The sequence below is a fragment of the Pongo pygmaeus genome, chromosome 14, assembly GCF_028885625.2.
Source record: "Pongo pygmaeus isolate AG05252 chromosome 14, NHGRI_mPonPyg2-v2.0_pri, whole genome shotgun sequence".
Taxonomy (NCBI): domain Eukaryota; kingdom Metazoa; phylum Chordata; class Mammalia; order Primates; family Hominidae; genus Pongo; species Pongo pygmaeus.
Window position 1 is genome coordinate 57,681,390 of NC_072387.2, and position 26,747 is coordinate 57,708,136.

Below are 26,747 nucleotides of genomic sequence, written 5' to 3' on the forward strand. Positions count from 1 at the left end.
CTGTAAGGTAAAATATAGCTGGGTTAACAGCCTGTCTTTCACATGCCTACAGTTGTGGAGTTAGTACCCAGTACTTTTGATTGTAATGTTAAGCTTCTAACTACTGCTTACTTTGATTAATGTAGTTTCTATATGTATGTTCTTTTAGGTTTCCTTAATATATTATCTGTTTGACATAGATATGCGTATGTAGAAATACATAGATATGCATGGTAGACCATGTCAGGTTCTAAAGGTTTCATCAGAAATGACTATGAACCATACCAACATGTCATTTCACAAGCACCAATAACCACAACTCTATCAGTCCTTGAATATGCTTATCTAAATTGATTTTTGTTATCAAATAGTGTAGGTAATTAATATATGACTAGGAACTAAAATGCTTCCATCTTTGAGGGAAATATCAAAATGTAAGCCATGTTAACTCTTCCTACCTTCCTTTTCCTTAAAATTTCTATTCCTCACCAACAAATTTCAAATAATGCCTTAACTGTTCATGACTTGTATATTAACAACATTTACATAAATGTTCTCCCATTTATTTGAGACCTCCTGATCATCGTTTTCAGCACTGATGTTTCAGAAGAATTAAAGTTTTTTGCCTATCAGTGGTGGCTATAAGTTACAGTCAAGCCAATTATATTTCTAATTTGGGAAACTATAACTAAGGCATGTCATGAAAAAATAGTTCACTTTATTAAGAGGTATGAGATTGACGAATAAGAACTTTCCAGAGAGAATATTCTTACAACCATGAATAAAAATATACTTTATATAAGAAAAATTTGGTTCAGATAGATACAGCTATGTCTAAATATATATAGATATATCTCTATATAATGGTGTTATAATTAGTAGTCACAGTTAAGATAGAAATAAAAACTAAAGTAGATAAATGCTAAAGGGCCACAAACTGCTGAGTATGAACAAAGGGAATGAAAACTAGAAAATAAAAGTCTCAAATACCAACCTAGTTTCAGAATACATATTTAGGGAGAAGAAGGGATTGCATCTAAGTTCTTTTTTTTAAATATTCAAATTTTTTTTTTTTTAAGAAAAAGATGAAGAAACTAAAGCATTTGAAGCACTTCTTTCCAACATTGTCAAACCAGTGGTAAGTATCTTGTGTATTTTATTGATGTTTATATTTAATATATTAGCATAAAATGTTCATCCATCAAAATGTAGTTTTTTTCTTTTAACTTTTTATGAAAATAGGATCATACTGTATTCTGTGACAAGCTTTTTTCACTCACTATGGTATGCCTTAGCTATCTTTCTATGTCATTACCTGATTCTTTGAAGAGCTACATAGTTTTGTCATTCATTCATCAAATATTTATTGATCCCTTACTGTATGCCAATAAATAAAAAACAAATGCACAAACAGAATTCTGTGTGATAGTCAAGATTGCTGTTATAGAAATAGGAATGATATGATGAGATTAGTAGGAGAGGTTGTTAGGTTAAATAGAGCAATCAGGGAAGCTTTCTCTGACAAGTGAGAAAAAGTGCAAAAGTGGAAAGAATGGGAGAGGGAGAACAGGTGTAAGTAAGCATGGGGAGTTGGACAGAGGGAAAGAACCATTATCACTGGAGTATAGTGAAGGGGAGAAAGATGTGGTGGAAGAAGTAGGCCATAGGACTTTTTCAGCCAGAATAAGGCAATTTAAGATTGATAATAATATTTTTTGGTTCATAAAACAAACTACTCTTTCCCAACTCTCAGAAACATCCATGGTAAAATGTTTTATACTAAGTTACCCCAAAAATACTTTGTTTTTCTAAGAAAACAGATTAGAAAAGTTATTATTCTTAGTACCATCTCCATAAAGGCTTTTTAAGCTTATCTTGCCATGTTTCAGGATGTTTGAGTAAGCCAGTTCCTCATCTAATAGACTACTATGGTCCTACTTTTTCTGACAACTCCCAAATAATAGATTTGGTTGCTCTAGCTTTCTTTATTCTGATCTGTTTTCTCTTGAGAATAGAGCATATATGTGTAAATAAATGTAAATTTACACAGAATTATTTCATAGTAATGGCTAACACAAATTGATTAGCATCAGTCTCTGTTGAGAGTGCTTGGAATGCACATGTGCATTATTTAATACCTGTGACAACCATGTATGTACTATTTTCCCTGTTTTACAAATGAGGAAACTGAAGCAACAGTGAGTTTCAATTAGTAGTAGTAGAGCTATGACTGAAATTTAGGCAGTATCCTTCCAAGACCCCGAGTGTATATCACTGGGTTTACTAGAAAAAGAATTTAGTAGCCTTAATAAGATTGATGTTTGAGTGATTTAATAGCTAATGCTAGTAGCATTTACTTGTTGTAGTATATATTAAAAGTATAATTTTCAGGCCAGGTGCAGTGGCTCACACTTTCCCACTCCTTTGGAAAACCAAGACAAGAGGATCACTTGAGGCCAGGAGTTTGAGACCAGCCTAAGTAATATATTGAAACCTTGTCTCTACAAAAAACAAATACAGATACTACAGACAAGGGGGCACACACCAGTAGTCCCAGATATTTGGGATGCTGAGGTGGGAGGATCCCTTGAGCCTAGGAGTTCAATGCTGCAGTGAACTAAGATTGTGCCTTTTCACTCCAGCCTGGGTGACAGAGCAAGAACCTGTCTCATAAATAAATAAATATATATATAATTTACAGACACAAAAAGTAAATCTTAAAGCCAATTCGAAGACTTTCTTACTCAACATTAGGAAGAACATGTAATTTAATAAGATAGTGAGCCCTGTATCATAAAGTAATGCTGATGGTTTTATTTGCTTTGTTTTAGTTTATGTTTATAGTTTGAATGCCGATTCCTCTTTGATTAAATTAATTGTGAGCTACAAAGTGCGGGTCAGGGTTTTTGCTCGCTTGTTTTTGTGTGTTTGGTTGTTTTTGCATGCTCTAGTTCATTTAGAGCACTACATTAAATGTGTTCATTGACTTTTTCATTCCATAAATATTTGACCGCTTACAAAGTGACAGATGCTGTGCTAAAGCTGGAGATAGAATGGAAAGCAAAGGATAGACACGGGCTCTGCCACAAGGCTTAGTTTAGTAAACTAAGCATCACACAATGAATGTTAAATTGTAACTGTGAAGTGCCAGAACAAAAAGATAGAGAGCAGTCAGAGTGTGTAATAAGAGGACTAAACCTTGACAGGGAATCAGGGAAGTTTTCCTAAGGAAGGATTATTGTACTGATATTTGAAGGAAAAGTAGTGGTTGGGCATTGAGGACAGGGGTGGAAAGTGTGGGAACAGTACTGCAAACTGAGCAGCATTTGAAAAGCACTGGACATGGCACATTTGAGGAACAAAAAAAAAAAGGAAATAAGAGAAAAGCTCACTCATGTGACCAGAGTGCAGTGTGTAGGGGAGAGAATGTGGTACATGCACGAGTCTCACAGTCTCAGCTGTGTACTTAGGAGTTGAGTGACCCATGACAAGTCACTTGACCTTTGTGAATGTTTCTTCTTTCAGAAAATGGAGAATAACAGTATTGTATACCCTCACATGCATGAAATAATTAACTATATTGAAAGTGTTGTCTTTTCATTTGTTCTTTGAAATTGTTCTCAGTCTCATTTCTATGAAAATCTACTGACATTTATTTCAGTGGATTTCATTTCCTTTCATTTCAGTAATGCTTAAAATTAAATGTGTCATGCCTTTTACTCATTACCTTTTTGCTTTCAGAATCATTACCCCTTCCCTTTACCTTTTTGTGGTTACTAGAAGTACTATCTAACTCCAAGTTTCCTTAGGCTCAGCCTTTGAGTTATCTTCAGAATTATTCTCTCACCTCCTGATGCCCTTATCTAGACAAGGATCAAACATTTATGTTTATTCTACTTTAATATTTCTGGAAATCCAGAAATTAGATACTCTCATTTCTTTCTTCTACAGTCTTTGTCAAAATTCATGAAATATATATGGCTTTGAACTCTTTTAACAGTTTAGCTTCCTAGATATATACTTAATTTAACCCGATGGACAGTTTTTCTCAAGGGTAGTTTTGATGACTACCTTACAAGGATCACAATCTGCCTCAAAAAATATATTGTACATAATCTAGCCACTTTCTAAAACAGCTGTTTTCATTTTTTCCTGTTACCATCTTTATCAGTTCTTAGACAGATTTTTACACAATCATATTTATTTTCAGCTACCACCTAGAAGTGGATTCAGAGTGGGGTCATTGAGTAGTAGGAAAAGAACTGAATTATTCAGGTCCTAGTCAATGGTTCTGTGACCTCAGACAAGTTACCTAATCTTTCTGAGTATGCTCCTTTCATAAAATGAAGATAGTTAAGCCTATTTTGCCTACTTTAGGTGGTAGTTGTAAGAATCAAGTGATATGGATATAAGAGCAAATTTTACTTCTAACGTTAGCATACAAATAGAGTTCAAATTACTTCCAAATCTATATTTTCAATCCTAATTACTAATCTGTTCCTGTAGAACTGTATCTCCTGAGGCACGCTAAAGAATACCCAAGTTTGAATGTTTCACTAGCAACTTTAGAAAACCAAATTCTTAATCTGCTTGTCTATACTATTTTATCACGTTCTTCATTCCTCTAAAATGAAGAAGGAATTGGGTTAGATCTCTTTTGTTTCTGTTTCCTTTCATTGTTTCCATCGGTAAACACTTACCCATCCAGGTTTTCCTGTGTTACAGTATCATCTTACATTTCTTCTTTACCTTTCATTCTCCCCATGCCAGATTAGTACTCCAAGGTTTATTATTTCACTATAAGTTTATAGGTTCCACTCTCCCCACTGTCCCCTACCACTCCACATACATACACACACAATTACTACCTCAGTCTTCACACAGGAATTTTGTGGTATCTATGTGGGAGTCCGTCTCTTTTTCTTCTGTGCAACTCTATAATTCACCTGAAACCAGCAACAGAAAACAGCATTTTTAGAAGATTTTTAAAATACATATGAACATGCCTTGGACTACCAGATTTCAGTTATAAGCTTTGGAATATAAATACTTATTCCTGTATTAATTATCCACCTCTTTCTACCAAATTTTATCTCATCCAAGTTCTTTAAAATTCAATTCAAAATTCACTTATGAAGTTTTCACATCTTATCCCAATGTAATCACTTTCTGTGACTTAACATATATGTGCAAGTAATAAGATATCTTTTTTTTTTTTTTTTTTTTTTTTTTGAGACAGAGTCTTGCTCTTTCATCCAAGCTGGAGGGCTGGAGTGCAGTGGCATGATTTCAGCTTGCTGCCACCTCTGCCTCCCAGGTTCAAGTGATTCTTGGGTCTCAGTCTCCTGAGTAGCTGGGATTACAGGCATGCACCACCATGCCCAGATAATTTTTGTATTTTTAGTAGAGATGGGGTTCCACCATGTTGGCCAGGCTGGTCTTGAACTCTTAACCTCAGGTGATCTGCCCACCTCGGCCTCCCAAAGTGCTAGGATTACAGGCATGAGCCCCTATGCCCGGCCATAAGTTATCTTTTTAATAGAATGAGTTAGTACTAAAAGATTTTCTGGAAAAGCAGAAATTGAAAAAGTTGAAATTGGCCCAGTGCAGTGGCTCACGCCTCTAATCCCAATGCTTTAGGAGGCCGCGGCAGGAGGATCGCTTGAGCCTAGGAGTTCACAACCAGCCCAAGCAACAATAGTAAGACCCTGTCTCAATAAAAAAATAATAATAATGTTTTTTAAGTTGAAATTAGCATTTTAAAATTTTTTAAATTTATTTTTAAAACTATGTTTGCTAAGTTCAACATAGTATTCTGGAAGTCTGTTTAGTTAAAAGTATAGTTTAGTTAAAAGCTTAGTTAATAGTATTTACCAATATTAATTTCTTAGTTTTGACAAAAATGCATGGTTATATAGGATGTTAATATTAGGGGAAGCTGGATAAAGGATAGACAGGGATTCCATACTGTCTTCCCAACTTTTCTTTAAACCTAAATTTATTTCCAAATAAAAGACTTTTAAAAATACTTTATTTGTGTAACTCTGGTAAACAGTTCATTTCACTCAGCCACTCATTTTGTTGATGAGGCCTAGAACCCTAAGAGGGTGAGACTTCAGTATCACCAGGCAAATTAGTGACACATCTTGTGCTTCCCTATTTAATATTTTCTCTACTGTTTGTACTCCTCACAGATCCTGATAAAGCAAGCTTCATAAAGTAGGTGCCAGGCTGGGCATAGTGACTCACACCTGTAATTCCAACACTTTGGGAGGCTGAGGTGGGAGGGTGGCTTGAGGCCAGGAGCTCGAGACCATCCTGGGCAACGTAGCAAGACCCCATCTTTACTACTACTACTACTACTACTACTACTACTACTACCACTAATAATAATAATAATAATAATAATAATAATAATAATAAAGTAGATGCCAGTTAATGCTTTTGACTGACCCACCTTCATAGTTCTATTCACGTTCTCAAAGTTTAACACAACTGTTATCATCCCATAAAATCATGAGACACTTATGGGTATACATACATGTATAGTAGCAGTTTGTTTTAAAAAAGAAAAAAAAACCTGCTCAGTTTCAGGTTAATAGCCAGCTGTATACTGGATCATACAAAGAATCATTTTTAAGTTCATTGTAAATGAAACACAGTACCAAGACTTTAAGACAGTATTACAGTGAATACAGTATTACATTTCCTGTGACTTAACAGAAGCAAAATAAATATAGTAATAGTTTTTTTTATTCAGACTTCAAGAACTTTGAAAAGGACAGAATGTTACAATTTTATGGAGATTACTTATTTTACTTTAATTCAAGATAGGAGTAATTGTCATCCTAGTGGTTATTAGTTTGGTTTTAGAAATGCTAAGGTAGTTGTTAAACGTATATAATTTTAAAGCAAGCTTTTATATAAATGCCTACATATAATCTGGTACCTTTCTTACCAATCTGTAAACCTTATCTAATCTCTAGATTTTTTTCGCTTTATTAGTCTTGTCTTACAAAAGTAACTTGTACTCATAAAATTATTCCAGTAGTATAAAAATATACAAAACATAATTGAAACCACGTTTTTTTCTGTCACAACTTTCTGCATCTCACCACACATACACAAAATCCCCAAAGATAACAATTGGTACATTTGTACAGTACATTTTCAGACATTTTTGTGCAGTTTTATAAAAGTTAACTCAACTGCAATCACAGTATATGTACTGCTTTCCAGCTTCACTTTTTTCTTCTGTTACGTAGCACCTGTATATTGAGGAAATCTTCAGATGTTAGCACATGTATGTCCACCTCATGTTCTTTTTTGAACACTTGCAGAATAATGTGTTCATGGGCTGTGTTATGTACCATCATTTAGGTAGTCAGTGCCCTATTGTTCTAGTTTTTTGCCATTAATAATGCTGCAATGAACATTCTTAAGTGTGTATATTTGTATACATATGTTAAGTTTATAGGATATTACCCTGAAAAGAAATTCCTGGATGTAGAATTTCTCAATCAAAAAGTTAACACATCTTACATTTTGTAATGATTCACTAGTTGCTATACACAAGGATTGAACTTATATATACTGATACCACACTTAGAGAGTGCCATTTCTCCAAGTTTTTAACACTATATAGTATTAGCTTTTTAATCTTCCCCTATCCAGTAGATGAAAACTGGGATTTTGTTTTAATTTACAGGTGTTTATGAATGCAGTTTCACACGTACATCATTTTATATGTTGTCCATTTATATTTATGTATCTTTGGGTGTCGATATCCTTTGCTCATTTTTCTCTTGAGTTTTTGTCATCTTCCTGTTGTAAAAACATTTTCTAAGCTGAGGAAATGAACCCTTTTAAACATGTTACAATGGTCTTTTTAATCCCGTTTTTTTTCTTTTGACTATGTATGGTGTCTGTGCTAATAGTTTTGAATGGCCTGGTTTTTAAACTTTTGTGGAACCCATCTCGTTTGTTGTGGAACCCACAACAAGTTATTTGCAATGGGCAGGTTTATATTTGTGAGCCATTTTATCTGTATAAACAGTTACATTTTATTTAATCTTGAAACCTCATTAGATATTTCACTGCTCATTGTATACATTACAGTTGTTTTAAAGAACTTTTAAATGTTGTATTTTTACAGGCCTCCGACATCCAGGCAAGGACAGTAGTACTTACCTGGTCACCACCTTCCAGCCTCATTAATGGTGAAACAGATGAAAGTAGTGTACCAGAGCTCTATGGTTATGAAGTTCTGATCTCAAGTACTGGAAAAGATGGGAAATACAAAAGTGTATATATGTAGGTATTTGTTGTTTTGCTTTCTCCCATTGTGTAAATTAATGGTTTATTATAAAGAGCTTATTACTAATTTTGCTCTATTTTTCCTTCTTCATGCTTTTATTCTCAATCTTTTAAGTTGGCTAATGATAGTGATTTCAATGTAAATGGTCCAAATGTAGCTTGGTACACATTTCTGTCTACCCTCCTTCAGAATAATCACTTTTATTGGCCACATTCAGCTTTTTTTTCCCAGTAGGCTCCCTAATAGATGGTTCAGTATTCACGTATTCTTAATGCATTAAATATAAGTTGTAGTATGTAGAACCCATGACCAAAAATGGACAATTTATGATTGTAAACTCATAAAGTATGACATTGCTCCTCTAAGGACTGGATTTAATTCTTACATGTACAAGCTCTTGTCCTGTTGTAAAATGAATTTAGTAGCAGTGTTATTTACTTGCATGTTAGTATGTTTATAATCATATTTTGAAAACTTACATATTTCTTTCCTTGATTTGAAAGTATATTACACACAGCCAGGCACGGTGGCTCACACCTAAAATCCCAGCACTTTGGGAGGCTGAGGCGGGTGGATCACCTGAGTTCAGGAGTTCGAGACCAGCCTGGCCAACACAGTGAAACCCCCGTCTTTATTAAAAATATAAAAATTAGCCAGGGGTGGTGGCACATGCCTGTAGTCCCAGCTACTTAGGAGGCTGAGGCAGGAGAATCACTTGAACCTGGGAGGTGGCAGTTGCAGTGAGCCAAGATCGCGTCATTGCACTCCAGCCTGAGTGACAGAGTGAGACTCCGTCTCAAGAAAAAAATAAAAGTATATTACGCACCACAAAGCCTTAGAAAGATTCAGTAGCTAAAGTTGTGACATTTATGATTGACAGTTTTGAAATAAATTATTTTTCTGTCCATATTCATATAAAAGTTGATTATTCTAATGAAAAAGGGTAATGTTGATGGTTAGTTATTATTTAAGCACCAAGAAGACTGTAAAGGTGATGGTTAATCATTTGAATGATCACAATTAGCACAGAACACTGGCTCCATCAGCCTTGTTGCTATCTTTTTTCAAAACATAGCTGGCAAGGAGAAGAAAGGAAAGTGAAACTGCTCCGATGCCTCTCATCTAGTCACATAAGGTTATAAAAATTTCCTCTTTCCTCTCTATTGAGATTTCCTTGTGTTCTATTGATTTTTCTTAAGAGAGACAAGTAAACCTACCTAAGGGGTAGGTAGGGGAAAAAGGACTATCAACATAAAGGTTTCTTACTATGTTAATGACTGTTTTCTAGTTAGATATAGCTGCTTACTAAGAGGAATGCTTTATTTCCATTTGCAGCCTGACCAGGGAGCATGAGGGGGGCATTAGTCATCTCCCATATCCTACAGGAATTAAGGTCTCTCTCTAAGGATGCTACTGCAACTGCCCAGTTCATTAAAATGTACTTTCATCCTTGAAACATATTTATTTTTCATCATATTTACTGGCCTTGATTTGAGAAATAGGGTAGCTGGGAGGTAACGGGTGGGGAGCGGAAAGAAGTCCATCAAGTGGAGAGGAGAAGAGACTTGGTGGAAGGAAATGAAATAGGGAATCGTAATTTTAAGTTAAAAAAAAAAAAAAAGTAGAGAATAGGCTGGTTTGTGGCTACATACCCAAATAATATTCTGTTGTGTATATATACCACATTTTCTTTATCCATTCATCCATTGATGGACACTTAGGTTGATCTATATTTTTGCTCTTGTCAATAGTGCTGCAGTAAATGTGGGAAAGGCACATCTCTTCAATGTACTGATTTTTCCCCTATTTGGAAAAATACCCAGTAGTGGGATTGCTCATTTGTATGATATTTCTATTTTTAATTTTTTGAGAAATCTCCACACTTGTATCTGTATTGGTTGTACTAATTAACATTCCACCAACAGTGTATAAGGGCTTTTTTTCTCTGCATCCTCACCAGCATCTGTTATTTTTTTCTCTTTGTAATAGTAGCCATTCTAACTAGGGTAAAAGGATCTTATTGTAATTTTGATTTGGATTTCCCTGACTAATGATGTAGAGCATTTTTTCATATACCTGTTGGCCATTTGTATGTCTTTGGAGAAATGTCTATTCATGTCCTTTGTCCACTTTTAATGGGATTATTTGTGTTTTTCCTGTTGAGTTGAATTCCTTGTATATTCTGGATATTAGTCTTTTGTTAGATGAATAGTTTGCAAATACTCTCTCCCTTTCTGAGGGTTGTGTCTTCACTGTGTTGGTTGTTTCCTCTGCTGTGCAAAGTTTTAGTTTATTTCTCTGTTTTTCTTTTTTTGTTGTTGCCTGTGCTTTGGGGATCTTAGCATAAAATCTTTGCTTAAATCAATGTCCTGAAGTGTTTCTTCTGTATTTTCTTCCAGGATTTCATAGTTTCAGGTCTTAAACATTAAAGTCTGTAAGCCTTCTTGAGTTTATTTTTATGTAAGATGAGAGATACAATCCAGTTTCATTCTTCTGCAGGCAGATATCCAATTTTCCTAGCAGCATTTATTGAGAAGGGTATCCTTTCCCCAGTGTATGTTCTTGGCACCATTGTTAAAAAGTCATTTGGCTATAAATTTATTTCTGGCTTCTCTATTGTGTTCCTTAGTTCTTGTGTCTATTTTTATACCAATGCCATGCTGTTTTGATTGTATAGTCTTGCAGTATATTCTGAAGTCAGGTAGTGTGATACCTCCAGCTTTGTTCTTTTTACTTAGGATTGCTTTGGCTATTCAGGCTATTTTTTGGTTCCATAGACATTTTCGGATCACTTTTTATATTTCTATGAAAAATGACATTGGTATTTTGATAGGGATTCCATTGAATATAAATTGCTTTGGACAGTATGTTCATTTTAATGGTATTAATTTTTCGAATACATGAGCAATGGATGTCTTTTCATTTGTTTGTGTTCTCTTCAATTTCTTTCATCGGTGTTTTGTAGTTTTATATTGTAGAGATCTTTCCACCTGTTAGATTTATTCCTAGGGTTTTTTTTCTTTTGTAGCTATTTTAAATGTGATTGCCTTTTGGACTTCTTTCTCAGCTAGTTTATTATTAGTGTATAGAAATGATGCTGATTTTTGCATTTTGATTTTATATCCTGCAACTTACTGAATTTATTTATCAGATCCAAGAGTTTTCTGGTGGAGTCTTCAGATTTTTCTACATGTAAGATCGTGTCATCTGCAAAGAGGGACAATTTGACTTTTTTTTTCTTTAATCTGAATACTTTTTCTTTCTTTCTCTTGGTTGGTTGCTCTGGCTAGGCTTCCAGTACCATATTGAATAGGAGTGGTGAAAGTAGGCATCCTTGTCTTGTTCAAGTTCTTAGAGGAAAGGTTTTTAGACTTTCCCCTTTCTGTATGATGTTAGCTATGGGTCTGTCATATGTGGTCTTTATTATGTTGAGGTATGTCCCTTTAGTGCCTAGTTTGTTGAAAGATTTTATGAAGGGATGCTGAATTTTATCAAAATTTTTCATCTATTGAGATGATCATATGATTTTTGTCCTTCATTATGTTGATATGATGTATCACATTATTGATTTGTGTATGTTGAGCCATCCTTGCATCCCTGGTATAAATCCCACTTGATCATGGTGTATTGTCTTTATAATGTGCTGTTGAATTCAGTTTGCTAGTGTTTTGATGAGGATTTTGTGTCCGTGTTTATCAGGGATTAGTCTGTACTTTTCTTTTTTTGTTGTGTCCTTATCTGGTTTTGGTACCAGAGTGATGCTGTCCTTGTAGAATGAGTTAGAGAGAATTCCCTCCTCTTCAGTGTTTTTGGAATAGTTTGAGGAGAATTGGTGTTCCTTAAAAGTTTGGTAGAATTTGTCAGTGAAGCCATTGGTCCTGGACTTTTCTTTGTTTGAAGACTCTTTATTACTGATTCAGTCTCATGACTTGTTATTGGTGGGTTCATATTTTCTATTTCTCGCTGATTGAATCTTGGTAGGTAGTATGTATCTAGGAATTTGTCCACTTCCTCACATTTTTCAGTTTGTTGGTGTAGGTTGTCCATAATAGTCTCTGATGATTGTAACTGTGTTATCAGTTGTAGTGTCTCCTTTCCCACTTCTGATTTTGTTTATTTGGGTCTCCTTTCTTCTTCTCTTGATTAGTCTAGGTGGTGGTTTAGTTCTGTTCTGATTCTTTATTTTTTTTAGAGGTGGCATCTTGCGATGTTGCCTAAGCTGGACCCAAACTCCTGGGCTCAAGTGATCCTCCCATGTCAGCCTCCCAAGTACCTGGGACTATAGGTGTGCACCACTGCACCTGGCTGTCTCCTCTGATCTGCACCACTGCACCTGGCTGTCTGCTCTGATCTTTATTATTTCTTCCACTAATTTTGGATTTGGTTTGTTCTTGCTTTTGTAGTTCTTGAGATGTGCATTGCTAGATTGTTTATTTATGTAGACATTTATTGCTGTAAACTTGCCTCTTGGCACTGCTTTTGCGGTATCCCATAGGTTTTAATATTTTGTGTTTCCATTTTAATTTGTTTCAAGAATTATTTTTTTATTTCTTCCTTAATTTGTCCCTCTACCAGTGGTCATTCAGGAGCATGTTGTTTAGTTTCCAGGTAGTTGCACAGTTTCCAGAGTTCCTCTTGTTATTGATTTCTAGTTTTATTCTATTAAGTTATTAGAAAACACATGATATAATTTCAGTGTTTTAAAATTTCTTGAGGCCAGGCATGGTGGCTTACACCTCTTATCCCAGCACTTTGGGAAGCCAAGGTGGGCAGATCACGATGGCAAGAGATCAAGACCATCCTGGCCAACATGGTGAAACTCCGTCTCTACTAAAATACAAAAAATTAGCCAGGCGTGGTGGCGCACACCTGTAGTCCTAGCTACTCGGGAGGCTGAGGCAGGGGAATCGCTTGAACCTGGGAGACAGAGGTTGCAGTGAGCCAAGATGGCGCCACTGCACTCCATCCTGGCAACAGAGCAAGACTCCGTCTCAAAAAAAAAAAAAAAATTGTTGAGACCTGTATTGTGTACTGACATACGGTCTACCCTAAAGAATGTTTCATGTTTCATGTGTTGTAAAGAAGAATGTGTTTTCTGTAGCTGTTGGATGAAATGTATTCACAAAGGTCAGTTATGTCCATTTGGTCTAATGTGCCATTTAAATACAATGTTTCTTTGTTAATTTTCTGTCTAGATGATCTGTCTAATGCTGAGAATGGGGTGTTGAAGTCCCCAACTATTATTTTATTGGAGTCTATCTCTCCCTTTAGATATAGTAATAATTGCTTTATATTTCTGGGTGCTCCAGTGTTGGGTACATATATGTTTAGAATTGTTATATCCTCTTGCTGAATTGATCCCTTTATCATTATATAATGATTTTGTCTCTTTTTACTGTTTTTGACATAAAGTCTGTTTTACCTGAGTGTAGCTACTCCTGCTCACTTTTGGTTTCTGTTTGCATGGATTATTGTTTTCCATCCCTTTACTTTCAGTACATACGTATCTTTACAGGTGAGATGAGTTTCTTGTAGACAGCATATAATTGGGTTACATTTTTTAATTCATTCAGTGAGTTTGTGTCTTTTAAGTAGAAAGTTTTTTTTTTTTTTCTTTTATACTTTAATTTCTAGGGTACATGTGCACACCATAAAGGTTTGTTACATAGGTATACATGTGCCATGTTGGTGTGCTGCACCCATTAACTTGTCATTTACAATAGGTATTTCACTTAATGCCATCCCTCCCCCATCCCCCAAACCTGCCACGACAGGCCCCAGTGTGTGATGTTCCCCACCCTGTGTCCAAGTGTTCTCATTGTTCAGTTTCCACCTATGAGTGAGAACATGCGGTGTTTGGTTTTCTGTCCTTGTGATAGTTTGCTCAGAATGATGGTTTACAGCCTCATCCATGTCCCTGCAAAGGACATGAACTCATCCTTTTTTATGGCTGCATAGTATTCCGTTGTATATATGTGCCACATTTTCTTAATCCAGTCTATCATTGGTAGACATTTGGGTTGATTCCAAGTCTTTGCTATTGTGAATAGTGCCGCAATAAACATATGTGTGCATGTGTCTTTATAGTAGCATGATTAATAATCCTTTGTGTATATACCCAGTATTGGGCTTGCTGGGTGAAATGGTATTTCTAGTTCTAGATCCTTGAAGAATCACCACACTGTCTTCCACAATGGTTGAACTAGTTTACACTACCACCAACAGTGTAAAAGCATTGCTGTATCTCCACATCCTCTCCAGCACCTGTTGTTTCCTGACTTTTTAATGATCACCATTCTAACTGGTGTGAGATGGGATCTCATTGTGGTTTTGATTTGCATTTCTCTGATGACCAGTGATGATGAGCATTTTTTCATGTGTCTGTTGGTACGTGAATGTCTTCTTTTGAGAAGTGTCTTCATATTCTTTGCCCACTTTTTCATGGGGTTGTTTGATTTTTTTCTTATAAATTTGTTCTTTGTAGATTCTGGATATTAGCCCTTTGTCAGATGGGTAGATTGCGAAAATTTTCTCCCATTCTGTAGGTTGCCTGTTCACTCTGATGGTAGTTTCTTTTGCTGTGTAGAAGCTCTTTAGTTTAATTAGATCCCATTTGTCTATTTTGGCTTTTGTTGCCATTGCTTTCGGTGTTTTAGTCATGAAGTCTTTGCCTATGCCTGTGTCCTGAATGGTATTGCCTAGGTTTTCTTCTAGGGTTTTTATGGTTTTAGGTCTAACATTTAAGTCTTTAATCCATCTTGAATTAATTTTTGTATAAGGTGTAAGGAAGGGATCCAGTTTCAGCTTTCTCCATATGGCTAGCCAGTTTTCCCAGCACCATTTATTAAATAGGGAATCCTTTCCCCATTTCTTGTTTTTGTCAGGTTTGTCAAAGATCAGATGGTTGTAGATATGTGGTGTTATTTCTGAGGGCTCTGTTCTGTTCCACTGGTCTATATCTCTGTTTTCTTACCAGTACCATGCTGTTTTAGTTACTGTAGCCTTGTAGTATAGTTTGAAGTCAGGTAGCATGATGCCTCCAGCTTTGTTCTTTTGGCTTAGGATTGTCTTGGCAATGTGGGCTCTTTTTTGGTTCCATATGAACTTTAAAGTAGTTTTTTTCCAATTCTGTGAAGAAAGTCAATGGTAGCTTGATGGGGATGGCATTGAATCTATAAATTACCTTGGGCAGTATGGCCATTTTCACGATATTGATTCTTCCTATCCATGAGCATGGAATGTTCTTCCATTTATTTGTGTCCTCTTTTATTTCGTTGAGCAGTGGTTTGTAGTTCTCCTTGAAGAGATCCTTCACATCCCTTGTAAGTTGGATTCCTAGGTACTTTATTCTCTTTGATGCAATTGTGAATGGGAGTTCACTCATGATTTGGCTCTGTTTGTCTGTTATTGGTGTATAGGAATGCGTGTGATTTTTGCACATTGATTTTGTATCCTGAGACTTTGCCGAAGTTGCTTATCAGCTTAAGGAGGTTTCGGGCTGAGACGATGGGGTTTTCTAAATATACAATCATGTCATCTGCAGACAGGGACAATTTGACTTCCTCTTTTCCTAACTGAATACCATTTACTTCTTTCTCCTGACTGATTGCCCTGGCCAGAACTTCCAACACTATGTTGAATAGGGGTGGAGAGAGAGGGCATCCCTGTCTTGTGCCAGTTTTCAAAGGGAATGCTTCCAGTTTTTGCCTATTCAGTATGATACTGGCTGTGGGTTTGTCATAAATAGCTCTTATTATTTTGAGATACGTCCCATCAATACCTAGTTTATTCAGTGTTTTTAGCATGAAGGGCTGTTGAATTTTGTCAAAGGCCTTTTTCTGCATCTATTGAGATAATCATGTGGTTTTTGTCTTTGGTTCTGTTTATATGATGGATTACATTTATTTTGCATATGTTGAACAAGCCTTGCATCCCAGGGATGAAGCAGACTTGATCATGGTGGATAAGCTTTTTGATGTGCTGCTGGATTCGGTTTGCCAGTATTTTATTGAGGATTTTCACATCGATGTTCATCAGGGATATTGGTCTAAAATTCTTTTTGTTGTGTCTCTGCCAGGTTTTGTTATCAGGATGATGCTGGCCTCATAAAATGAGTTAGGGAGGATTCCCTCTTTTTCTATTGATTGGAATAGTTTCAGAAGGAATGGTACCAGCTCCTTTTTGTACCTCTGGTAGAGTTCGGCTATGAATCCATCTGGTCCTGGGCTTTTTTTGGTTGGTAGGCTATTAATTATTGCCTCAATTTCAGAGCCTGTTATTGGTCTATTCAGGGATTCAACTTCTTCCTGGTTTAGTCTTGGGAGGGTGTATGTGTCCAGGAATTTATCTGTTTCTTCTAGATTTTCTAGTTTATTTGCGTAGAGGTGTTTATAGTATTCTCTGATGGTAGTCTGTATTTCTGTGGGATCGGTGGCAATATCCCCTTTATCATTTTTTATTGCATCTATTTGATTCTTCTCTCTTTTCTTATTAGTCTTGCTAGCGGTCTATCAATTTTGTTGATCTTTTCAAAAAACTAGCTCCTGCATTCATTGATTTTTCTTGAAGGTTTTTTTGTGTCTCTATCTCCTTCAGTTCTGCTCTGATCTTAGTTATTTCTTGCCTTCTGCTCGCTTTTGAATGTGTTTTCTCTTGCTTCTCTAGTTCTTTTAATTGTGATGTTAGGGTGTCGATTTTAGATCTTTCGTGCTTTCTCTTGTGGGCATTTAGTGCTATAAATTTCCCTCTACACACTGCCTTGAATGTGTCCCAGAGAATCTGGTATGTTGTGTCTTCGTTCTCCTTGGTTTCAAAAAACATCTTTATTTCTGCCTTCATTTCATTATGTACCCAGTAGTCATTCAGGAGGAGGTTGTTCAGTTTCCATGTAGTTGTGCGGTTTTGAGTGTGTTTCTTAATCCTGAGTTCTAATTTGATTGCACTGTGGTCTGAGAGACAATTTATTATAATTTCTGTTCTTTTACATTTGCTGAGGAGTGCTTTACTTCCAACTATGTGATCAGTTTTGGAATAAGTCTGATGTGGTGCTGAGAAGAATGTATATTCTGTTGATTTCGGATGGAGAGTTCTGTAGATGTCTATTAGGTCCGCTTGGTGCAGAGCTGAGTTCAAGTGCTGGATATCCTTGTTAACTTTCTGTCTTGTTGATCTGTCTAATGTTGACAGTGGGGTGTTAAAGTCTCCCATTATTATTGTGTGGGAGTCTAAGTCTCTTTGTAGGTCTCTAAGGACTTGCTTTATGAATCTGGGTGTATATATATTTAGGATAGTTAGTTCTTCTTGTTGAATTGATCCCTTTACCATTATGTAATGGCCTTGTCTCTTGACCTTTGTTGGTTTAAAGTCTGTTTTATTGGGGACTAGAACTGCAACCCCTGCTTTTTTTTGTTTTCCATTTGCTTGGTAGATCTTCCTCCATCCCTTTATTTTGAGCCTGTGTGTGTCTGCATGTGAGATGGGTCCCCTGAATACAGCACACTGATGGGCCCTGACTGTTTATCCAATTTGCCAGTCTGTGCTTTTTAATTGGGGCATTTAGCCCATTTACATTTAAAGTTAATATTGTTATGTGTGAATTTGATCCTGTCATTATGATGTTAGCCAGTTATTTTGCCCGTTAGTTGATGCAGTTTCTTCCTAGCATCGATGATGTTTACAATTTGGCATGTTCTGCAGTGGCTGGTACTGATGGTTCCTTTCCATGTTTAGTACTTCCTTCAGGAGCTCTTGTAGGGCAGGCCTGGTGGTGACAAAATCTCTCAGCATTTGCTTGTAAATTTATCTGTAAAGGATTTTATTTCTCCTTCACTTACGAAGCATAGTTTGGCTGGATATGAAATTCTGGTTGAAAATTCTTTAAGAATGTTGAATATTGGCCCCCACTCTCTTCTGGCTTGTAGGGTTTCTGCCAAGAGATCTGCTGTTAGTCTGATGGGCTTCCCTTTGTGGGTAACCCGACCTTTCTCTCTGGCTGCCCTTAGCATTTTTTCCTTCATTTCAACTTTGGTGAATCTGACAGTTATGTGTCTTGGGGTTGCTCTTCTTGAGGAGTACCTTTGTGGTGGTCTCTGTATTTCCTGAATTTGAATGTTGGCCTGCCTTGCTAGGTTGGGGAAATTCTCCTGGATAATATCCTGAAGAGTGTTTTCCAGCTTGGTTCCATTCTCCCCGCCACTTTCAGGTACGCCAGTCAAACGTAGATTTGGTCTTTTCATATCGTCCCATATTTCTTGGAGGCTTCGTTCATTTCTTTTAACTCTTTTTTCTCTAAACTTATCTTCTCACTTAATTTCACCCCTAATTTTTTCTTACCCTTTCTTCCACTTGATGGAATCAGGTACTGAAGCTTGTGCATGTGTCATGTAGTTCTCGTGCCATGGTTTTCAGCTCCATGAGATCATTTAAGGTCTTCTCTATGCTGTATATTCTAGTTAGCCATTCGTCCAATCTTTTTTCAAGGTTTTTAGCTTCCTTGTGATGGGTTCAAACATCTTCCTTTAGCTTGGAGAAATTCGTTATTACCAACTTTCTGAAGCCTACTTCTGTCAACTCGTCAAAGTCATTCTCCATCCTGCTTTGTTCCGCTGCTGGCAAGGAGCTGCGATACTTGGAGGAGAAGGGGTGCTCTGGTTTTTAGAATTTTCATCTTTTCTACTCTGGTTTCTCCCCATCTTTGTGGTTTTATCTACCTTTGGTCTTTGATGATGGTAACCTACAGATGGGGTTTTGGTGTGGATGTCCTTTTTGTTGATGTTGATGCTATTCCTTCCTGTTTGTTAGTTTTCCTTCTAACAGTCAGGTCCCTCAGCTGCAGGTCTGTTGGAGTTTGCTGGAGGTCCACTCCAGACCCTGTTTGCCTAGGTATCACCAGCGGAGGCTGCAGAACAGCAAATATTGCTGCCTGAACCTTCCTCTGGAAGCTTCGTCTCAGAGGGGCACCCAGCTGTATGAGGTGTCAATCGGCCCCTACTGGGAGATGTCTCCCAGTTAGGCTACTCGGCAGTCTGGGACCCACTTGAGGAGGCAGTCTGTCCGTTCTCAGATCTCAAACTCCATGCTGGGAGAACCACTACTCTCCTCAAAGCTGTCAGACAGGTACGTTTCAGTCTGCAGAAGTTTCTGCTGCCTTTTGTTCAGCTGTGCCTTGCCCCCCAGAGGTGGAGTCTACAGAGGCAGGCAGGCCTCCTTGAGCTGCGGTGGGCTCCACCCAGTTTGAGCTTTCCAGCTGCTTTTTTACCTACTCAAGCCTCAGTAATGGCGGACGCTCCTCCCCCAGCCTCGCTGCCACCTGGCAGTTCGATCTCAGACTACTGTGCTAGCAGTAAGCAAGGCTCTGTGGGCATGGGACCCTCCATGCCAGGCCCTGGATATAATCTCCTGGTGTGCCATTTGCTAAGACCATTAGAAAAGCACAGTATTATGGTGAGAGTGTCCTGATTTTCCAGGTACCATCTTTCATGGCTTCCCTTGGCTAGGAAAAGGAATTCGCTGACCCCTTGCACTTCATGGGTGAGGCTATGCCCTGCCCTGCTTTGGCTCACACTCCTTGGGCTGCACCCACTTTCCAACAAGTCCCAGTGAGATGAACCCGGTACCTCAGTTGGAAATGCATAAGTCACCCATCTTCTGCATTGCTCACGCTGGGAGCTGTAGACTGGAGCTGTTCCTATTCAGCCACCTTGGATCAGCCTCCTTAAGTAGAAAGTTTAATCCATTTATCTTAAAGTTACTATTGATACGTGAGGGTGTTTCCTGTCATTTTATTAATTAATATCTGGTTGTTTTTATGTTCTTTGTTTCATTCTTTCTTATTATCATTGTGGTTTGGTGGTTTTCTGTAATGGTACATTTGAGTTATTTTTCTTCCTCATTTGTGTGCTTACTCTGTCAGTAAGTTTTATACTTTCATGTGTCTTCATGACAGCAGATATTGTCCCTTTGTTCCAGGTGTAAGACTCCCTCAAGCATTTCTTATAGAACTGCTGTAGTCGTGATGCATTCCCTCAGCTTTTGCTTGTCTGGAAAATACCTTATTTCTCCTTCCTCTATGAAACATAACTTTGTTGGGTATATATCCTTGGCTGACAGCTGTTTTTCTTTCAGCACTTTGAATATATCATCCCATTCCCTGCTGGTTTGTAAGATTTCTGCTGAGAAATCCCGTTAGTCCGATAAGAGTTCCCTTATAGGTGACTAGATGCTTTTCTCTTGCTATCTTTAGAATTTTCTTTGTTTTTTACTTTTGACAGTTTGAGTATAATTTCATGCAGAAGACCTTTTTGCATTCTGTCTCTTTTATATCTATATCTGTTTCATATCTGACTTTCTGAGCTTTCTGTGTCTGGATGTCTAAATCTCTTGCTAGACTTGGAAAGTTTTCAGCTATTATTTTGTTGAATAGGTTTTCTAACCCTTTTATTTTCTCTTCACCATTTAGGATACCAAAAATTCAAATATTTGGTTGCTTTATAGTGTCCCATATGTCACATAGGCTTTGTTCATTCATTTTTATTCTTCTTCTTTTTTTTTTTTTCTTGAGACGGAGTTTTGCTTTTGTCACCCAGGCTGGAGTGCTGTGGTGTGAACTCGGCTCACTGCAACTTCCACCTCCCAGGTTCAAGCAGTTCTCCTGCCTAAGCCTCCCAAGTAGCTGGGATTACAGGTGCCCGCCACCACGGGCCGGCTAATTTTTTGCATTTTTAGTAGAAACGGGGTTTCGCCTTGTTGGGCAGGCTGGTCTTGAACTCCTGAGGTGATCTGCCTGCCTCAGCCTCCCAAAGTTTATCTTTGTCTCACTGGGTTATTTCCAAAGACCTGACTTCACATTCTGAAATTCTTTCATCAGCTGTATCTAGTCCTTTGTTGATGCTTTCAAATGTGTTTTGTATTTCATTTAATGAATTCTTCAGTTCCAGAATTTCTGTTTGGTTCCTTCTTATAATTATGTTTCTTATATTCCAAATTGTTCTTCTAAATTATTTGTATTGCTTTTCTGTTTTTTCTTATATTTCAGCTGAGCATCTTTAATATCACTATTTCAAATTTATTATTTGGGATTTCTTAAATTTTTGTTTTTGATTGGAATCTGTTGCTGGAGGATTATTGTGTTTCTTTGGAGGTGTCATATTGCCTTGCTTTTTCATATTTCTTGTGTCCTTATGTCAGTATCCATGCATCTGGTATAGCAGTCACTTCTTTCAATTTTTTGAGGTTGCTTTCATAGGGGAGGACTTTTTCCTGAAGATGCGTCTATTGTGTTGGTTGGGTAGAGCACTTTGGCTTTGATTCAGGGTACATGCAGAAGTGTAGTCTTCATATAACTTCTGCTGTAAACAGTGTTATGGTGTCTCTGATTTCCACAGTGGCTTAGGGTGCAGTTATTAGTGGAGGCTGTAGTGAAGTTTTGCTGGGGATGGGGATGTGAGGTGGGCCTGTTCTCAGGCCTCAGTAGGGGTGGCTGCAGGCCCAAGCGAACCTGTCCTTGGGCCCCCAGGTGTTGTACATGAGTACCAGTGTTAGCAAATCCAGGCATGCTGATTCTTGGGCCTCTAGGCAGCTTGCTCAGGTGCTAGTAGTGGCAGCAGTGGGCCAGGCAGGTGGGCAGGTGGGTTCTTGGGCCTCTGGAAGCAGATATGGCTTGGGTGATGTCATTAGTAATGGCAGGACTAACCTCTGGGTTCCAAGCAGTCCATGCTGATGTTGATGGTGACTGTGACAGGCTGGGCAAGCCAGTCCCCAGGCCCACAGGTGGTACATGCAGATGGGTGCCTGCTGCGATGATTAAAGGCAGGTTGGGTGGGCTCAATCTCAGGCCACCAGGAGGAGTGCTCAGGTGTATGGCACAGGTAATGGACTGGGCTGGGTAGTCCCCAGGCCTCCCAGACAGTGTGCTCAAACACTGGGGGCACAGAGCCAAGACCTGTCCTCAGGCCCTCCAGTGGTGTTTGTAGGTGCTAACTGTGTTGGCAGAGTAGGGATGACCCCCAGGCCCAAGGAAGAATCCTCAGGTGGAGGCGGCAGTGGCTATGCTGCAGACCTGCTACTAGGGAGGGCTTTTAGTGGCAACAACTGTATGCAGGCAGCTAGGGAATACCCACTTCACTTGCCCTTTGGCCCCAGCTGCAGCAGCCCACAGCTGCAGTTGCTGCAGACAGGAAGTTTGTCCTTGTAGTGCATGAAGATGTGCAGCAGCTTCACTGCTGGGGGCAGCAGGATCTTTGCCAATGGCTCAGGCTTTAGTCCTGAAAGCAGCAGCCAGTGACAGTGGTGACCTGTGGGTAGGGAATGTCAGTGGGGCTCTAGACATGTGGAGATGTGGGGACTGTAGGGCTTGTGGGCAGGATGCAGTCTTTTGGGGGTTGTGCTCTCAATATGATACCTTGTTCTAGCTGCTTAGGGTTTGGAAAGTGTATAGGACCCAGCGTGAACTCCCTCTCTTGAGCAATGCCTTGCACAACTCCAGGCATCTCCCTATGTTACTTGCAGCCCACAGGGGTCTAGGGTCTTTCCCATGACTAGAATACAGGAGTCCACGGTGGGAATGTGTACCACTGGGGGTCACTTACTTACCCTTTCCCCACACTGTACAACCTTTCTAGGCTCCCAGCTGATTGCAGCCGAGCAGGCTTACTTCCCTCTCCTTCCTTGTTTTACATGTTTCCAGTCACTCCTGTTTAATTCCAGTGTTCTCTCTTAGGTGATCTGTTCAAAGTGTAACATTTTAAATGAAGTTCCACATTATTTTCTAATAAAATAAAATAGTGGCAGACTCCTTGTAAAAAATGGCAATTTTGCTTTCAACAGTACATGTTTTATTATTTTAACTGTGCAAAATGGATTTTTAAATAATTGATAATAGTTTTATTTCTTCAGTAAGCTAAATATCTTCCTTAACTCCACTCCAAAAAAAAGAGTCTGGCTTACACAGCTGATTTGCTTAGCACTACCTTCTATTTTAAAGTAGTATGCAGGTACACATGTAAGTTTGGTACATATCCTAACTGCCAAATTCCATATTAGTGGAATCTGAATACAGTTACAGTTGGTAAAGAAAGAAGTAGTTTCATAAAATACTCTATAGTGTATATAATGTACATTGGTTGAAAATGCTTTATTTACCAGACATTGATATACTACCCTTTTTTCTCCAGAGGAGAAGAAACAAATATCACTTTAAATGATCTCAAGCCAGCCACGGATTACCATGCAAAGTAAGGAATTCCTACAAGATGGCCTTTATATGATACAGCATAAGGGGTTTTTTTTTAAATAATTATTTTCTTAAAAATCTAGTATATAATTTAAACATTAATTTCGGATTGAAAACAGACTTTGTGAGCTGGGCGCAGTGCGCCCATAATCGCAGCACTTTGGGTGGCCAAGATGAGGATTTCTTGAGCCCAGGAGTTCAAGACCAGTCTGAGTGACATAGTGAGACCCTATCTCGACAAAGAAATCCAAAAAGTAGCCAAGCATGGTGGTGCAGGCCTGTGGTATCAGCTACTTGGAAGGCTGAGGTAGGAGGATTGCTTGAGCCCAGGAGGTTAAGACTGCAGTGAGCCATGATTGTGCCATTGTATTCCAGCCTGGGCTACAGAGTGAGACCTTGTCTCAAAAAAAAAAACTTTGCAGACTTCAATTTTTCTATTGGTAAAATTATCAAAATTTTTCAAAAAACAAAAACATTTAACTCATGTTACAGTCAAGGGCTAATCATCCTGTTTGTAGAATTTTGGGTTTGGAATGAATCTGTAGAACATGTCTGAAGCATCTGGTTTGGCACTGGAAACTTGTCCCAGCTTTTGGAATTTTTATAAAATAATTATAAATATTTTGTTTACACTTATCTTTTACTACATCCTGTTTTAGGGTTCGGGATACCAAGACTCTAGAATTTCACAACATTTAATAGGAAGAACTTAGATAATGTTTTACTCTATGCAGGTCTTCTAGTGTAATTTACTAAAATTTCATAGACTCTAGGGCTTACCCAGCTGAAGCCTAATATAACACATTTAGTTAATTACCCCCATTTTTAAAAAGAACACATGTGGTTGGGATTATTTCGTTAAACTACTAAGTGTTCAAGTGTACTTCCTATGGATATACTCAAAGTATTGTCAAACCTAATCTTTTTCAAACTGTAGATTGTAGTCACATTTAATCATGAATTTAATTCTGTGGGTTATATTCAGTATTTTTTTAAAAAGAGAAATAGAATCAAACAGGACAGAAAGCATCAGTGTATTCCCCATAGTTGAGAACATTGTTTCAGGAACATACATGCACACTCACAGTTATATCACAATTTTAAATTATTTCTTTTTTTTTTTTAAGGGTCTTTTTTTTTTTTAAGGGTCACCTTTTACTTCTAATAGTCATATTTTCTTGATAAAACTTTTAGTGGACACCTTCCTAATCTGCAAGTACTTAAAGGTGACACTATTGAAAATAGGATACAGTGATTCTGAAAGGTAAAACTATTTATTTTATCACCATAGAGTCCAGGCAGAATATAATTCTATAAAGGGAACTCCTTCAGAAGCTGAAATCTTTACCACCCTGAGCTGTGAACCTGATATACCTAATCCACCAAGGATAGCCAATCGGACCAAAAATTCACTCACTTTGCAATGGAAGGTAAGAATATTCTTTAGGGTGTTTCCAACTGGACATGTGTTTCTTTGTTTCCCCTGGTAGTATTAAGTTTCAATTGTTTCTGGAGACAAAGAGCTTTAATTTGTTCCTGCTCTTTACATATAAGACACAAATGCCTATTTAATGTATCCTAAAATAGCACTGTTACTGGTTTTTCTTACTATATGTAAATATAGCAAAAACTATTTGTAATTAACAGTCCTTATTACATTGCACATGTGATGACATTCAGATTCACAACAGTGATTCCTTAACCCATTACTCCTTTTTGTAATATTTTGTCATGATGCCTTTATATTCTGAATTGTATTCTAAAATTAGATTTATAATAACTATACTCATAAATCAATATGCTGCCTAAAAGGAGGAATAAAGTTATTGGCAATAGAAAAGTATATATTTTAATTCATAAACGTTTGGTCCCAGCTACACAAGAAGATACAATGAAGTGGACAGATACCATACATAGAATTAGTCATTCAAATACCACAGACAACATTATCACTGATTATGTAATTTTCGGAAATAGTGTGGACTTGGTAAATTTCTGAACAAATTAAATGCAATCTTTCCCAGATTGCACAGTTATTGCATTTTGGAAAACTTGCTGTCTGTTAAAACCATACAAAAAATACTTTATAAAATGGGATTTGGTTCTTCAATTCTGATAGATATTCAAAAGTCCTAGAGGAAGAGAACAATTCCCCATCATACTGATTGTCCCCCATTCTGCAGGGCTATTAGCGCCCTTGATCTTTACCCCATAACCACCAGACTCTCCCCTCCTGCATTATTGTGATCAGGTCAGAAATAGCCCCCACAAAATTTCAAAACATCCCCTAGAATGGGGTACCACTCCTGTTAGCATTGGTTTGCAGTGAGATGTAACTATTCCTCTTGATGTAATTATCTGTCCTTGCTTCGAGAGCAAGCTCAGGGCTAGCCTTACTTTTGAAAGCTTTTAAAAATGTGGGGCTTACTACTTGTTCTGTAGCTTGTTAGTTTCTAGTTCTTCTGAGGATATTAGATACTTTTGTAGTCAAAAAGTACTGTTAACACATGTAAGTCGAGCAGCTGTGTATGTATAAATATATTCATGTGTGATAAAAAAGTATGACTAATTTTATTTCATGTCACCTACAGTAGTATTTTATTTGTGAATATGCTCAGACCCTTTCCTTTGGTAGAGCAGTTGAGGTAGCAGCCCATTGTTCTTTATATGGGTTAAGATTTCTGTAGGTGACTGTTCTTTATTTCGAAGATAATTAAAATACAATTTTGAAATGTCTGCCTTTAACAATATCCTAACATCCCTATATAAGATGTAGGTGGTGGTACCTCAGATTACCCACACAGGTTTCCCAGGCTTGAACCCTTCTAGAAATGGCCCTATATACACACACAATAATCAACATGGTTGGAAAAAGATATCATGGTCACTGTTATTGTAGGATAGTATTATATACCGCAGAGTCGGGAGGATTAAACAGGTAACATCTAAATCGCCCATAGTATAATGTCTGGAACATAATGAGCATAATAACTATTGTTATTTAATATTAAAAATGAAGAAAAGTCACTAAGAGTAGTTTAGTGACTGGAATATCTGGTCTTTTGACTCTGCTACCTCACCTAATCTAAAAGCATTCCTATGGGGATTAACATGGGAGGTAGCAGTTGAGAGAGGTATCTTATTAACTGACATTGTTTAGAATTGCCAGAGCATGGTGATGACAAAAAGCTCACTAAAGATGGTCTTTTTCTGTCTTATTGC

General features: G+C 37.6%; 1 protein-coding gene across 3 annotated transcripts in view; it reads left to right on the top strand.

The window, feature by feature from the left end:
• FNDC3A (fibronectin type III domain containing 3A) overlaps window positions 1–26,747 on the top strand; it is a 224,862-nt gene that overhangs the window by 159,058 nt on the left and 39,057 nt on the right. For all 3 annotated transcript variants that reach the window (XM_054445858.2, XM_054445860.2, XM_054445861.2), the window contains 4 exons: window positions 1,059–1,117; window positions 8,135–8,292; window positions 23,467–23,526; window positions 24,817–24,955. In XM_054445858.2, the coding sequence (XP_054301833.1) occupies window positions 1,059–1,117; window positions 8,135–8,292; window positions 23,467–23,526; window positions 24,817–24,955 (416 nt within the window). The remainder of the gene's footprint in view (window positions 1–1,058; window positions 1,118–8,134; window positions 8,293–23,466; window positions 23,527–24,816; window positions 24,956–26,747) is intronic.